This window comes from Tachypleus tridentatus, chromosome 6, assembly GCF_004210375.1.
Source record: "Tachypleus tridentatus isolate NWPU-2018 chromosome 6, ASM421037v1, whole genome shotgun sequence".
Lineage (NCBI taxonomy): Eukaryota > Metazoa > Arthropoda > Merostomata > Xiphosura > Limulidae > Tachypleus > Tachypleus tridentatus.
The window spans coordinates 60719936-60736654 of record NC_134830.1 but is presented as its reverse complement, the minus strand read 5'-3'; the positions used below and the strand labels follow the sequence as shown (position 1 = coordinate 60736654).

At 34.7% G+C, this 16719-nt stretch overlaps 2 protein-coding genes across 3 annotated transcripts in view; both read right to left on the bottom strand.

Moving 5' to 3' along the window:
* Positions 1–16719, bottom strand: part of LOC143252646 (rap1 GTPase-GDP dissociation stimulator 1-like) — a 126937-nt gene that overhangs the window by 85359 nt on the left and 24859 nt on the right. Inside the window, exon 3 of one of the 2 annotated variants that reach the window (XM_076505117.1) lies at positions 4994–5169. The gene's annotated coding sequence lies outside the window, so the exon portion shown is untranslated. Of the gene's footprint in view, positions 1–4993; positions 5402–16719 lie in introns of those variants that run through there. The other variant, XM_076505118.1, reaches the window with a different exon arrangement.
* On the bottom strand, positions 1368–4977 carry LOC143252648 (uncharacterized). The gene is made up of 2 exons (XM_076505122.1): positions 3018–4977; positions 1368–2799 (listed from the first exon to the last, which is right to left on the bottom strand). The coding sequence occupies exon 2, from the start codon at positions 2771–2773 to the stop codon at positions 2354–2356; it is 420 nt and encodes a 139-aa protein (XP_076361237.1). The 5' UTR covers positions 2774–2799; positions 3018–4977; the 3' UTR covers positions 1368–2353.

Genomic DNA, 16719 nt, shown 5'->3' with positions numbered 1-16719 from the left:
GAACTAATTATATTTATTCTTAGCTCTCCTCAGTCTAATGATATTTTTGTCTGAAAACCTGATTGGTTCTTACTTACTCAAGACGTTTATTTTGATTAGAAATTCGGAAACGAACTCTTATATGATTCGATAGAAATTGACAAAGAAGTTGTTGCATTGATAGGCAAGACTAGGAAATGCACTACGCAGTGTTGCCAAACAATGAAGATAGAAGTCAAAATTGCGTCCTACATTATTCAATAATAAGACAGAAATGCTATTAAATTTTATTTTCCTCTAAAAGGAACAAAACAAAACTTGTATTTCGTCCATTAACTGTTAGTCTACCCTGCTTTCCATTCTATTTTTTCTTTTGGCTTTTGAAATTTATTTAATAATAGAAAATGTCTTTGGTTTATTTTCTCTATAAGACAATGTCACCTTGACGTCAAACAAGTGCCAGGAGGGGGTAAGAATGGAATGTCGGTTGTCAGGAGAAGATCCGGGTAATATGTGGAATAACCTTCGAATACAGACATAGAAATACGTGTTTTGTTCGATTCTGTAAACAGTTCTTGAATTGTGTTCCTTCAGAAAGCAGAACATTTTAACTTCATAAAGGTGTGAATGTGGTTAGATTTTTAAGCTATGTTTGCACGAATAAAGAAAATGTTGCAAAGTAATTACTTACAATTATTTTCCGTGGTTAAAAAAGTTAATTAAACCTATTAACGTCTTATGAATTTAAGTGTTTCGATTCTTCGGATAAGATTCAGGCATGGGCGTCCGCGAGGGAAGGGGGGGAATTGCCCCCACCTAGAAAATAAGAAACATAATTCTTTCTTTATTCATTAAACATGTGTATATGCATTTTTTAAAAGTCAATTCCCAATTTCACATTACTTTGCTCCTGTCTGGGAAAGATTCTGTGAACGCCCTTGGATTTAGGAACACTTTTTGTTTGAAGAAATAAATAGCGCTTAAATTCACGACATTTGGTGTGTTTGGGTGTTTGTAGTTAAGCACAAAGCTACACAATGAGTTAACTGTGCTTTGCTCACTACGGGTATCGAAAATCGGTTTCTAGCAGACATTTCGCTGTGCCATGGAGATGGCAAGTTATTGCATAAGTTTGTCCCCTGATGAAGAAAGGTCAAAGGTCAATCTTTCGAAAGCGCTCGGATTACATAGTTTCATATTTTTGTCTTTATTTGAATTTTCGTATCTCACGTGTTAACCTATACGTTTATGACGTATTATTACATAGCATACGAACAACAAGGGACCAATTGGTCCTTAAAGGCTGTTTCTGCACACCTAATCTTCAGAAGACGTAAAAATTTACGCTAACTATTTATTTTTCAGCAAATGATCAATTTCCCTTTTTTTTTTTTTCTTGTAAAATGTTGGTCTCTACTACTTCCGACGGCAACTCATTCCATATCATAATTATCCTCTTAGAAAGATCAAACTGTCTTAAATGAGCCTAGCCTATCTTTCGCAGACCTTATTAAACTTGTTTCGCCTCGTTCTATTTCCTTCAAAATATAGAAAAACAAGTAATAATCATGTCTACCTTGTAAGCTTCGAATATGCCATTGTTTACCATTCTTTCTAAAGAGAAAACAAGAGATTTTAACCTTTAACCATGAATTAACCTTTACATGTCTGGAATCATCCCAGTACCCCTCATTTGAAATCTCTGCAATAAGTCAATATCCTACTTACATAAGGAGGCCAAAATTGTACACATTAGTCAAGGTTAGGCTTATCCAAAGTGAGGCCTAACTAGTGATCTGTATGGAGAAGATAAGTTACGTGTTTTTTTTTGTTTTTTAAACTTGCAATCACTCAGTCTGAAAATAAACCCTCAAACAAGAGAACGCTGACAAAATCATATTCTTCAGTCATACTTTTGAATGGATGTCAATTGAAATTAAACATGCGATCCAACACGTATTGATAACTCAATTTAAATGTGCTGTAGGCTATTTAGAACACCCTGCACCACCATAACACTGAAAAAAAAATGTACTGTTAATTACTTCTTTGTTTGTAGTTAAGCACAATGCCAACGTTGGGCTATCTGTACTATGCCCATCACGAGTAATACACTATGTAACACAAATTTTGTTCCTGGATAGTATGTGTTATTTCTTAATTGCTTATATTGTAAAAAAATAGAAAATGGTCATTATTCCCTTCAAACTTTAATTTTGTGACCTGGATAATGAAATTTAGAAATTAACCTATTTTCTATGTAAAAACGGGCAAATTTGCACATTTTCATTTACATAAGGTCTGAATAAAACAACATATGAATCAAAAATTACATGTATTTATACTAAAGCCATACAAAAATGAATCAAAATGTTTAGAAGTGAGTTGTTTCTCGAGATTTGCGACTGTAATGTAAATCATTTTCACGTATCAGCTCCCAAATATGTATAGTCTTGGCATTCGACTTTGCTAGACCAAGATCTCTGATCAAAGTATCGAGGTCTTTTTGGTTGGGGTAGTATGGGTTTCTCTCACCAGCTGCACCTCTGAAATTGTAATCTGGATCTTCAACATCTACCTCCTCTTCTGAGGATGACTGCTTTCTCTCTGGCAGAGTGAGTACAGGGTGCTTAGGGCAGTATGGCACTGGGGCGATGGATGATGGAAGGTCCGGATACATGATAGCAGATGCATTCTTGCAAGCCCAACGTTTGGAAGGGCCCACCATGCAGAAGTAGAAATTGCTTGAGTGGTCAGTGGGCTCACACCACATACTTGGAATAGCGAACTTCATGGCTCTCTTTTCCCCTCTGTACCATCCTGTAAAAGAGCAAAATAAAATTGTTGTTATGAAGAATAAATTTATTTCATCCACAACTAATGTGTAAGAGGTTCATGCAAAATATTTTATAAGCAATATTTTTTCTATACTATTGGAAATTTAAAAAATAATTAAAAGATACTTAATCTTTAAATGGTCTAACATTTATATAATATAAAATCTTACTATTCAAGCAAGTAAAAATTGTCCGTCTTACCTTCTAGAGTTTTCTACAGTGCTCACAGGTAAAATGAGGTGCCCAGGGTTTGTCTCGATCCCCGACAGACATGCCGAAAAATACCTTGTAGGCGTCACACATTTTAGTAGGTGCTGTCACAGGGTACTTTTTCGCCCTTGTCTTGGTAAATTTGCCACATACATAGTAGAATGCATCTGGAGAATGTTTTCAGCTTCTTGATGCCATCTCTGATAAAATCAGATAGGTCTATGTGTTCGCTTAGACAGTTAGAACTAAACTGACGTGGTGCGTGGTGAGCCCCTGTATATATATTACTATGGAAAGCTATAGAAAATTCTAAAAGGTTCTCGAAAATTCTCATAAGTTCTACAACATTCTATAAAGTTCTTGAAAATTATTGTAAGTTCGAGAAAGTTCTCTATCAGCTACTCAGCGCTGAATCTACCTGGAATGTTCTAGAAAATGGGTAAATTTGAAAATTTCATTACCCAGGCCACAAAAGCAAAGTTTGAAGAGAAAAATAGGTCTTTTCCATTTAGTTCAGACATAAGCGATTTGGAAATAACACTTTCTGCCTAGGAACAAGAAAAAGTAAAAATTTTGTTAATAGTGTTATCGAAACCAGGTTTTTAGTGTTACAATCCTTCAGACTATTCGCTGTGCCACGAGAAGGGACTTTTAATGTTAGAAGTGCCTTATAACACTATTGAAAAGTAACGTATTGTTTGTACGAGATTTAGCAAAAAGAGCAAAAGTATTATATACCATAAAACTTCCATCATTTACTAAGTATACACGTCCCCCAAAACAGAGATTTTATAAGACTTACCATTTAGTCTAGTGATAATCTAGTAGTATGTATTTAACTGCTTACGTTACTTTATTATAATTTTGTGGAGTACATCACCACTTTAAGTTACTATATCAGATTACTATAGCCATTTAGCAACTAACATTTGCAAACTAAGCGGCATCAAATGCACACGCCACCTAAAAGACTACGCCACAAACTCATAAGGCTCAGGTATAGCAGTTCCTAATTTTTAACTGGTAACCAGAACTGTAATCATTTGCTTTGGTTTATTTTGAATTACGCACAAAACTACTAGAGGGCTATCTGTGCTAGCCGTCCCTAATTTAGCAGTGTAAGACTAGAAGGAAGGCAGCTAGTCATTACCACCCCCTGCCAACTCTTGGATTATTCTTTTACCAACGAATAGTGGGACTGACCGTCACTTTATAACGCCCCCACGGCTGAAAGGGCAAGCATGTTTGGTATGACAAGGATTCGAACCCGCGACCCTTAGATTACGAGTCGAGTGCCTTAACCACCTGGCCATGCTGGGCCGAACTGTAGTGAGTCAGTAAATTTGCTACCATTACAATTCTGTCCAGCTCTTTGAACCGAATAACGGTGCTGACTTTCACTTTTATAATTCACCTACAACTGAAAAGGCAAAGTGTGTATAGCGGTATCACATCTCAAACCTTGGACCCTAAAACAGCAACCTTTACTATAATAATTTGACCATGCCTGGTGTTACAGTCATGTTAAGCTGTAAAGCTATAATGTTAGAAATCAACTTTTAGCCAATTATTTTAAATCACCGTTTTGTTGTATTGATATTTAAGTCATGTGATCTGAATAGCTGCCTAATTAAGCGCCTAGTGACTCAGATGAATGTCTGCGGGATTATTATGCTAAAAAACCGGGTTTCGATACAGGTGACGGGTACAGCACAGATAACCCATCTTGTTGCTCCGCACTTAACGACATAGAAAACCATATGATGAAGTTACCAATCATAGAATAATCGCCTACAGTACCATACCAGCTAATGGAAACGAACTCGTCTAAACCATCATAACGTTTAATGAAAATTACAGCTTTAGTCGTTCCATAATGTTGTCATTTAAGCTACTAATCTTACGTTAGTTTATAACAAAACTCTTACATCATTCTTCCTGATAACTGTGTTAAATATTTATTTTACCTCTTTTATAGTCGGACTGTTCCACACTCAACACTTGTTGATGAAGCTTTAGTCCTTGGCACAAACTGTTGACATACTGTTGCTATCATTTCGGCCATCTTACTCTTTAGGCTCCAGGTTTTTTTCTTTTTGAGATTTCCCTTTTGTAAACAATCGTTTGTCTTTTTGGCCCTGAACTGTCATTTAAAGTAGTCCAGCAGAAAACAAGATAATGGATAACTACATAGCATCATGTCACTCATCAGTTTACCATGTTAAGGTCATTACACATTTACTTACATATGTCTAGCAGTACTCTCATTCAACTCAGGATAGGATATGGATTAGAATACCTTTTTTTGTTTTCTACTTATATATGTGTGATGTTCTTAGGTTGATACTGTCTTCCGTAATAAAACTGTTGTACATGGAGAACAGAAAAAACTTGACACCACAAAAGATAGATTAAATTGAACAAATATTCTATCACAATCGCCAAGGTTTAGTGTTTTTTTCACTGTTCAAAAACATTTCAACAGATTTAAATTTACATGAAAGATAAATAATGTATGAAAGATACATACAAGTTAGTTAATCAGATAAATAACTAAAACCAACAACATCGAAACAAATCATGGTCTCCAACTTTGGGCAGGTAATATAACCTATTGAAAAGTTGAACAATAAAAACTTCAAAAATTATATTTGTTTAGAATTTCTTACGCTAAGCTAGAGTCGAAAGCTCTCTAAAAAAATGTCTGTGTGCTATTCCAGTTAGCTACCTAACCCACGTGTTGAAGAATCGTCTGGAAATATCTTGTCAATTTCTAAAAACCAGGATTCGTTTCTTTATATACTCGCAGAGCCCGAAGGCCTAACCTATCTTTACACGATGTGCAAAGGTACACTGGATATAGAAATATATTTTCCATAAATTATCCGATAAGGAAACGCATATTTTTGCGGGCAATGAGTGTTTATTTTCAAGTACATAGAGGAGGAAATACGAAAGTATATATCTGTTATTGATTTTTTTTTGTACAGATAATTTGAGAGGAAAAGACGAAGACAGGAAGAAAAAGACTTAAAAATACTTTATATCAAAAATATTGTCCAGTATTAAGTTCTATTTAGAAACAAATTTTAAAGCAGGATAATTTATGTAACTTTTCATAGAGGGGGGTATATTTAGTTTGCTTGTTGTTAAGCGCAAATCTACATAGCGGACTATATGTGACGTGCCCACCACATGTATCGAAGTCCAGTTTGTTTTTTGTTGGGGTTTTTTTAATTTCGCGCAAAGCTATACGAGGGCTATCTGCGCTAGCCATCCCTAATTTAGTAGCGTAAGACTAGAGGAAAGGTAGCTAGTCATCCCCACCCACCGCCAACTCTTGGGCTACTCTTTTACTAACGAATAGCGGGATTGACCGTCGCATTATAACGCCCCCATGGCTGAAAGGGCGAGCATGTTTGGTGCGAGCGGAATTCGAACCCGCGACTCTCAAATTACGAGTCGAACGCCTTAACCCATCTCGCCATGCCGGGCCCGAAGTCCAGTTTTAAGCATTATTAGTTATTAATGCTTATTTCTCTTGATAATCAGGAAAGAGAATTTTGTTGATGCTGGGTTTTTTTTTTAAGAAAATATCTTGAATATTGAATGAAGTTATTTTAAAAGAAAAATTAAAAACTGTAGAAGGTTTTTGAAGGAAACGTGGTTAATGGTTCTCTTAAATAAATAATCAGCTGATGAAATAACCATATCATAATTTTTATTTTTCCACAATATCTGAGCATTTGCCAGCTCTACATTTATAGGTACCGTGATGAAGCCTAAACCCTAATGCAACAACACTTTAGATATAATGTTATCGAACATTTTGGATTACTTTTCTCCGGTCAGAAGTTAGTTGCTTGTAGTGTTAATTTCTAGTTGATTTTAGTTATGTATCACAAGAAATTGTGCGAGACTTAACTCCAGAGTCTCTCTCTTTCATATTTAATTTCTGGCCATAAGTATGTACAAACGTAAGTAAAAAACGAATTATCCTTACTGAATGGTAACTTACGTTTTGTAATATCGTACGTGAAATATTTCCTAATTTCCACGCTCGGTATTTATTCGATTATTTTACTTTAGAAAAAAATCAAAATAATGATAGTAATATATTGATATTTTTTATTAAACAAACTGATAAAAAAGAAAGTTCCTCGATAAGTTCAATACTTTTAGACAAGAGAATGAAGAAATCGTATATTAATGTTTCTGTATTGGTGTATTGGCATCGGCCAAACATTGGACAGAACCACTCTCTTCCGTTATACCATGCGATGCAAACTGTTGTGACTAACACCAGATGAAGGTAAAATAAATGCAGGTTCCAACGAACAAAATTAAGAAGGAAGTGTACCTATATCAAGTTCCGCTCCACCTACTTTAAGGTTTAAACCACGATTGACTAAAGCTTATGCTCACATAAGAAATGAACCATCCAGTTACTTTATTGACGATGGACTCTTCTGTCGAGACTAAATGTTTCTAGTGGCGTCATGTTGCCGCCATTTATTCCGGCGCGAGTTTCCAGCTCGATGGACAATAGAGACGTGACTTGTGATGGTTTTGGGTCTGCTGTCTGCAAGTTCTATTAAGAATCAACAGAAAGGGCTTGTTCAACGCAATCCCTTTGGCGTCTCCTTGCCTAAGGTGAAATAACACTTGGCTTATGCTACCTCATTATTTATACAGACGACTCCATAAATTAATTTACAAAGACCTTAATTTCTCCGAATAATATCATATTTCCCCATGAGACAGATATTACGTAATGCATGCTTCTATCCGTTTCGTTTTCTTTTATTAATCCCCAGTACGCTTTAGGTCGATAAAGTGATAGAAACTAAAATTATATCAAATAAAACAGGTTTGTTTTGCTCTTGGTAATATATGTTTCTTTGGTTAAGACCACCCATGCTGACGATGCCTACAAACAGCGGTGTCATTTTCTCTAGTACGATAAAAGAAAAAAGTTAAACAAACGTGAGATAATAGGATTGCATATTTAAGCCTATCAGTTTGCTTATAAATAGTCAGAGTTAGAAAACAAAAATATAAGAAGCAATATTGTGTTCTGTCGAGTTTTGTGGGGAGTAGGTATGTTTTAAAACAATCAAAATTGAATGTTTGTATAAGAAACACTGCAATCATGAGAACAAACCCGTTTTACAGGTTTAAGAGCTCACAAGTAATCTTTCTGTATTTCTGATACATCACAACCATTCTGTTTTCGTATGTTGAACTGCAGGGGGGGGAAAAAAAGTATTTCTCGCCAATGGCCGGGAATGGTCAGATGGTTAGGGCGCTCGACTCGTAGTCTAAGGGTTACATCAAACATGCTCGCCCTTTAAGCCGTGGATGCGTTAGAATGTGACAGTATATCCCACTATTCATTGGTACAAAGAAGCCCAAGATTTGGCAGTGGGTGGTGATGACTAGCTGCCTTCTCTCTAGTCTTACACTGCAAAATTTGGAACGGCTAGCACAGATAGCTCTCGTGTAGCTTTGCTCGAAATTCGAAAACAAACAAACAACTGATGCATCGTTAAATGATATACGAACCTATAATACCTGTAGAAAACCTTATTGTTCAATAATTCTAGCCAATACATTTTTGAAGACACAATAGCACTGTTATCTACTCCAGCGACCCTGTCGTAAAGAATTAAGCAAACATACCTTTGAGGAAAAAGACTCTTATAACTTATAGACTAGTTTTACCAAGCATTTTTTATGCGACTTGCCACTGTAGTAATCATACATACATAGTTCAACGGAATGAAGTTTATAGTATTGCAATGTTTTTGGTTGTTTCGTTTTTTATCTCTAATTTACCCGTGTTGAGTTTTATTGGTGTACTTTTTCTTTCTAGACTGTATCCCAGAATGCACTAAATGTTTCGTAATATCTAATATATATATAGCAGATGACTGACTAAAATTTCAGTAACACTTTCGATGAAATTTATTCTTCGGTTGATGGTTTACTGACACAAATGTATTTAATTATTACAAAAACCAGAAGGATATGCTTGGTTTAAAACTCACCAGATAATAACAAACAGGAATACGAATTTACCATCAACTAAATCGGCGTTTGCCACAGATGTACTGGAATATGCTCCATTTGAAACTTATTAGATCACAAAAAACATGGCTGTCATATAACGGAGCAAAACAATTTCCAGTTGTGATTAATAACATCTCAGCGACATATGTATGGCAACATTATAGAAAATTCCTAAATGGACTAATCAATCCTTCAGTGCAAAATGTTATAATAATTGACCTTGTCCATAACGAAAGCGTTAATATATGGTTACTGGATCTTTGTGATCCACGAAAGGTTAGATTTGGAAGAAACTAAGTTCTAAGTTGCTGTATAGCAGATATAAGGAGGTGCAGAAATGTACTGATAGCTAGTCTGTACCGCTAATGATAACGCTTTGTGGCCTTCAGTTGGGATAACTAAAAAACAAATAAAATAACAGCAGGTTGCTGCAAGTGATTCCCAGCACGCACCCCATCTGGTTTCTGTATCATATGAATCGGTCACGTGGCTCTGGATTCTGTCACATTTCTCATGACAGTGTTGAAGTATAAGCAAGTAGTCCTTAAACTGAGAACGAATAACGTACTCAGAGCCAAAAACGATTGAATAATACAAGCAGAAATAGTCCTGTTAAAACAGTTCCAATAACGAGGTCGATAAATAAGTTGAATTTGATTTTATATACGTATGTGTGTTTTTGTGTCTCTCTGTGTGTGTGTATATATATATATATATACTGTTTTGTTGTTGTTTTTATTATTATTATTTACTTGGACTCTCATACATGAGGTCTTGTTATCCTTGGAACAGTGCTCAAAAATTAGTAATTTATATAATATTGAATCATTGGGTAAAAAAACACAAAACATTATGTTCATTTAAATAATATGAAGTAGAGTTATGGGAAATATTTCCATATTCATTTAATTTACAGCGTGTTAAGATTAGCCTTCTCTTATATCTTTGCTCCTAACATTACCACTATTATTTGTATATTTTGTTTTATATAAGAATGTGTTTGTAATTATTGTAATTAACAAGAATTTAAAGGTTCAATTATCAATAATTTCTAGTTCCTTACTATATCTTTACGTATTTTTCTACAAGGCTGCAAAGTAAGTAACCACAAAGAAAAGGATTTGTTTATTTTAAGTTTAGCGCAAAGCTCCACGATGAGGTAGTTATCCATACTTTGCTCACCACGAGAAGTGAAACCCAGGTTTTCATGTGGTAAGAACACAGCCACGCAGCTTAACCAGTGATGGCTTGAATACGGTTATAACCTGACATATTAAACTTCATGTAAATCATTTACAACAGTTTAATTTCATAATCTGATCTTTATAGTTAAAAATACCATGACTGATCATCATAGGGTATACAAATATTTCATTAAATAGACTATATTAAATTATCAATCTGACACATTCCATGTTTCCTGTTATAGTTCCAAAAATATCTCACGATATCTTCCTGTCTTGGAAGAATTACACAAGGCCTAAACAAATCGTTTTTCACGTAAAACCACACAACAATTCTAACTATTGGTTATCATGCAAGTAAACAGCGATATCATGTTAGCTTTTGATCTAGCGAAAGATAAAATCAGTTAAATTTCCTGTGGTTCTGAGTTATTCCTAACAGAAATAACAAAAAATTAAGTAGTTTTTTTTTCTCATTAACAGAAATATAATGCATTACCACCACGTTTTATATTAAAGAAAAAACTCAATTTAACTTGGTTAGGCTCACCTTTCCCAAATACTTTAAGCATTAAAACCATAGAACATAATCTAACTTCATTAAAATTAAGGCGTACATGGCCTACTAGTCAGCGTATCCAGACTGTGAATTCGAGTATTCATGGTTTGAACACCGTTGCAGCACAAACGCGTTTCTCATTTTCGAGCTGTGGGTGCGCTATAACATAAACGGTTAAAAACAGCGTAGCTCTACATAAATTTCTAAAACAAACAAACAGTTGTTAGTAGTAAATGTAGTAAACTACCAATAAGCATCTTAAAATAGAATTTCATGCTGATAAGAAATAAACTGTAAGATTGTTACCATGGTTTCTGTTCTGGTGGAATGTTTATCGCTTTATTAATAACTCATCTCTACGTTGTTGTTATTTTGTCAAGTTGTTTCTCGGTGAGAGGAACCTAGATTACCTAAATTTAAGGAGAATTAAAAGAGAAATAATAAAGTCCTAGTAATATTGAAGCTCTTTGGGACAGTTAGTAAATAGATAAATAATAAAGTCCTAGTAATACTGAAGCTCTTTGGGACAGTTAATAAATAGATAAATAATAAAGTCCTAGTAATACTGAAGCTCTTTGGGACAGTTAGTAAATAGATAAATAATAAAGTCCTAGTAATACTGAAGCTCTTTGGGACAGTTAGTAAATAGATAAATAATAAAGTCCTAGTAATACTGAAGCTCTTTGGGACAGTTAGTAAATAGATAAATAATAAAGTCCTAGTAATACTGAAGCTCTTTGGGACAGTTAGCAAATAGATAAATAATAAAGTCCTAGTAATACTGAAGCTCTTTGGGACAGTTAGTAAATAGATAAATAATAAAGTCCTAGTAGTACTGAAGCTCTTTGGGACAGTTAGTAAAAAGATAAATAATAAAGTCCTAGTAGTACTGAAGCTCTTTGGGACAGTTAGTAAATAGATAAATAATAAAGTCCTAGTAATACTGAAGCTCTTTGGGACAGTTAGTAAATAGATAAATAATAAAGTCCTAGTAATACTGAAGCTCTTTGAGACAGTTAGTAAATAGATAAATAATAAAGTCCTAGTAATACTGAAGCTCTTTGGGACAGTTAGTAAATGGATAAATAATAAAGTCCTAGTAATACTGAAGCTCTTTGGGACAGTTAATAAATAGATAAAGTCCTAGTAATACTGAAGCTCTTTGGGACAGTTAGTAAATAGATAAAGTCCTAGTAATACTGAAGCTCTTTGGGACAGTTAGTAAATAGATAAAGTTTCTGTGTTTCTAAGAATTAGTGACGAAAAATCTAGTTTAAAACTTTATGTCTTTAATTATAAAGAGCGACTTTTTTATACATGTGCTGAGACAAAAATGCATATCACTTTCTCTTGACCAGGCTGCGCATGTTTATATTTTAGTTTGGTTTGTTTTGAATTTCGCGCAAAGCTACACGAGGGTTACCTGCGCTAGCCGTCCCTAATTTAGCAGTGTAAAACTAGAGGGAGCTAGTCATCACCACCCATCGCCAACTCATGGGCTACTCTTTTACCAACGAATAGTGGGATTGATCGTCACATTACAACGCCTTCACGGCTAGAAGGACGAGCATGTTTGGTGTGACGGGGATTCGAATTCGTGACCCTCAGATTACGAGTCGAGTGCCTTAACCACCTGGCCATGCTGGGCCTTATATTTCGGTTGTTAACCATGAAGACCATGCGTGTCATTAGCTGTCATAATCATTTTCTTCTGTTTTTAATCAGAATAGCTTGTTAGATCATTACTAAATTTGGGTTTCTTTAATGTAGACCCGAGCGATCCACATTACTCTGTCCGTTTATGACGCTGTATGCTGCAAATAGATTTACGTCATCCATTTTGAAGTTTCCCATTACCGCGAAATGTGCGTTTTCATCACTAAGACCAGTGAAGTTGGTTGCTGTTTGATGTGTATCACATAGAACTTATTACGTTTGTGTTTCGATTAATGAAAATTAATTTTATAAAATAATACCTATCCTATCGTTTCAGATACAAGTTCAAACTTGAAGCTGCAATTTTTACTTATTTATCATCTGTATAGAAATACAAAATTCTGTATAAGTGGTATTTTGTATATATATATATATACACACACATTTAAATCTACATGGTTTTTTTACTCGCAATCTGAGGGTCGCGAATACGAATCTATGTTCCACCAAACATGCTTGCTCTTTCAGTCACGAGGACCTCTGGAAACTAGGTTTCGATACCCATGGTGGCCACAGATAGTTTATTGTATAGCTTTGTGCTTAATTTCAAACAATCCATCAGGAATTGACTGTTTATAGTGGAAAACAGTTGCTGTTTAAAAGTTCCGAAAAAAGTTTACTCAGTTTTATATATCATCTCTAAAACACATAAAGCGTAACAATTAAATATACATATTGTCTAACCATTCAAGCTGATCACAGAAAATATGTTCCATTGTTCCAGCTTATCTATCTGTAAACGTTGAAGTTGTTTGTTTGTTTGTTTTGAAACGAGAGCTATCTATTGATAGACAGTTGATGTAAACACTGTTGTTATGGTGAATATGCCTTTTAATAGCTGGCGTAGAATGATTACAGTTTTACTGAAATGCTTTTTAATGAGTGAAATGTACCGTTGGCATGTGGCAAAAACATAAATACAAAGTTGGAAATTAAAAAAAAAACAACTGAAAAAGTATCGTAAGAGACAAGAAAACAAGGTTGAAAATGACGTTGTTTACTTAAACTACAAATTTCTATTTTAACACCACCAAATGTTGTTCTAGATAAGAGCGTGGGGCCGAAATAAGAATTTGTAGTTTGAACAAATAATGTCTACAGTATCTCCAGCCTTGTTTACTGAATTTTTTTTTTACGTTAAAGTATGGGAAATTGATTTCATTATATAGGTAGCTAATTTCATATAAATGGTAATCATAATGAATATTACAGTAGCTCGCTGGTGCGGTTCATGATGATTTACTGTAGCAAATAACTTCTTAATCGCATCAGTTCGAGATGATCCTCCCTTCTGGATAACTTTGAAACAATTCTATAATGAAGATACAGAACATTTTCTCATTGTTTTTTATTATCATAACAAAATAAAAATTGATCGGATCAGTACACAGAAGCCAAAAATTTACGGTGGGGAGAAGATACGAATTCTTTCCGACTGCTCTTGTTTAAATTAGTAAATAATCAGTGATGTCGAGAAACCCACTTGTTGAGAAATTTATATGCAAATAATAAACTAATATATTCGACATGTTTTACTGAGAAAATTATAGAAACTAAGAGTTTGATATACCACTGACAAGAATAAATCTGATATTTATAAATAAATCTCGTGGTTTAAGAGTCTGTTGGTGGATTATGATTTGTTATTTAAGGGATATTTTAGAGCAACTAGCTAGTTTATTAGCATGCTGCTAAAATGAAAAACAGACAACTGGAAATATTCGACAGCTAAATTGTAACAGATATTTCAAAACCCCATACAATATATGTGATATTCGTGCAGCGAAACCGAAGACCATTTACTGAAGTGTTAATGTTTACTAATCATTTACTACAAACCCGAGGGTTTGGTTGCTTGTTTATAGTGAAGCACAAATTATACAATAGGCTATTTTGCTCTGCCCATCATGAGTTTCAAAACTTGGTTTCTGGCGTTGTAAGTCCGCAGAACTTCTGCTGTGCCATTGGTGGTCATACCCAAAGGGTAAAGGTAACTAAACAATACTTTAAAACATTATAACACTCAGAAACCAAACATTACAAGAAAATAGACAGCAGCTATACAGACTCTGAAAAAATACACCAACATCATTATCCTTTCAGCGGATAAAGGTAATAACAACAAAAATCACGACATGAGCATTATCAACTTTTCAGCAGATATAAAAAACCAAACAGCACAAAAAACACTACAGCTCATACTTTTAATAAAGGCAACAAAAGACTAGGTTCCGGCATGTTCAGATGGTTAAGGCGCTCGATTCGTAATATGAGGGTCGCGGGTTCGAATCCCCGTCACACTAAACATGCTCGCCCTTTCAGCCATGGGGGCGTTATAATGTTATGGTCAATCTCACTATTCGTTGGTAAAAGAGTAGCCCAAGAGTTGGCGGTGGGTGGTGATGACGAGCTGCCTTCCCTCTCGACTTATGTTGCTAACTTATGGACGGCTAGCGCATATAGCCTTTGTGTACCTTTGCGTGAAATTAAACAAACAAATAAACAAAAACAAAAGACTAAAATACGATTCCACTGACAAGCTGGAAAAAGACCATTAGACTTCCCAAGAAGACCAAGTCACGTGTTTTTCATCTTAAACCATTAAACAGATGCATCCCCCACAACCATATTGTAACCACTATAGAGCGTTCTTGCCAACAAACAACCAGGTTTATTGTTCCTGTATTGAACTCCACTCAGTTAGATCAGTAAACATCAAGTGACAAACTCGACTTTTATCTTAAAACTGAAAAATATCTTTATCGAACATGAAGACATTCTTGCTAGCTGTTATTAACGCGCTTCTAAAACACGTTCCCAATTTCCACCATGAAACGTAAACTAGAAGTAGATTCCAGCCTGAACCAGTTTCACTATATATGAGCTTTAAACTGGAGCTTCTTACCCACTGTCTTAGCAACACCCTTTTTCACCAAAATGTGAACCGAGGCTTGCCATGAAATTCTCCACTGTCACATATCATTATCGTCATCTTTACGAATTAAGATGAAACACGAGCCATACAACCTGACAAACTAAAAGAACACATTGCTTGAAGTTCATTTCTTTCATTTGGCCATACAAGAGAAGCAACATTGCAAGTTTCCTCCGACGTCAAGATTCCCAGAACAAATGACCATCTTACTGTCTAAATGCGGTCAGATCTCTAATTACCGTTCCTTGATGATTTAGTATTTTGACACAAAACTACCTTCCCACAGAAATTTACAGGAAACCAATACAAGCATCTCACTACCTCCATTACATATTCAACCAGTGCCTTTTATTTGAAATAAGAATTATTGCAAGTTTCCAAATAAAAGTGATTTTTTTTTTAATTTCACAATAAACTGTGGCTTAAAAAGAAACCAGTTTCCTACAAAGCCTTTCAAACCGGTGGATACCCCAACCAGTTTTATCCAACAATCACTAATACCAAAGCCACTGACAAGAATTTCTAAAATTTCTAAGAATTTCTTACATCAAGCTTTGGCAGTTTTTTTCAAAATTTGCTAAATTGCAAAAGTTTGACGTAAGAGTTCGCCTTAAATCCGGAATTAAAAACATATTTCCAAACATTATGTTTAAATAAACACAACAAAGCAATTCCAGGAAACAAAAACAAGTAATCTGTAATGTTCCATGCAGGTTAAACATGAAAAACAATCAACTCAAAACTGAAAAATGTCGCTCAAAGAAAACGACTTCTGTACCTAGACAAATCAGCTACAAGTGACCACTCTTACTCTACAAGTTACTCATTTGAATGGGAAAAGCACATTAATTTAGACAGAGAACAATAGTTAAAAACTTCAAGAAACGGTTATGATGAAAATAAATAAATCACTAAATCAACTTATATTAAGACTTTTACACTAGTAAAACTTGGAACCACTCTGTGCCAAAATAAAAACAGGATTAAATAGCCCTCTCCTCAAGTCAGTTTTCATAGTTCTAATTCATAGAAATGAGTAATAGTTTTCGATGGGGAAGAACCGAGGAAAGCGTATCGTTGGATGAATTTGAGGTTATTTTTAAAATTAATGGACGTAGCGATGAACAAAGAGCTATTCACCTTACTGTCAACTTAAAAATAATAAACAATCAAGTAGAGCACAGTTGTATGCACAAAGATTGCCACTTATTAGTTTTAGTTATTACC

Coding starts and splice junctions, on each gene's coding strand:
- LOC143252648 (XM_076505122.1), bottom strand. CDS start 2,773: ATGAAGTTCGCTATTCCAAGTATGTGGTGTGAGCCCACTGACCACTCA.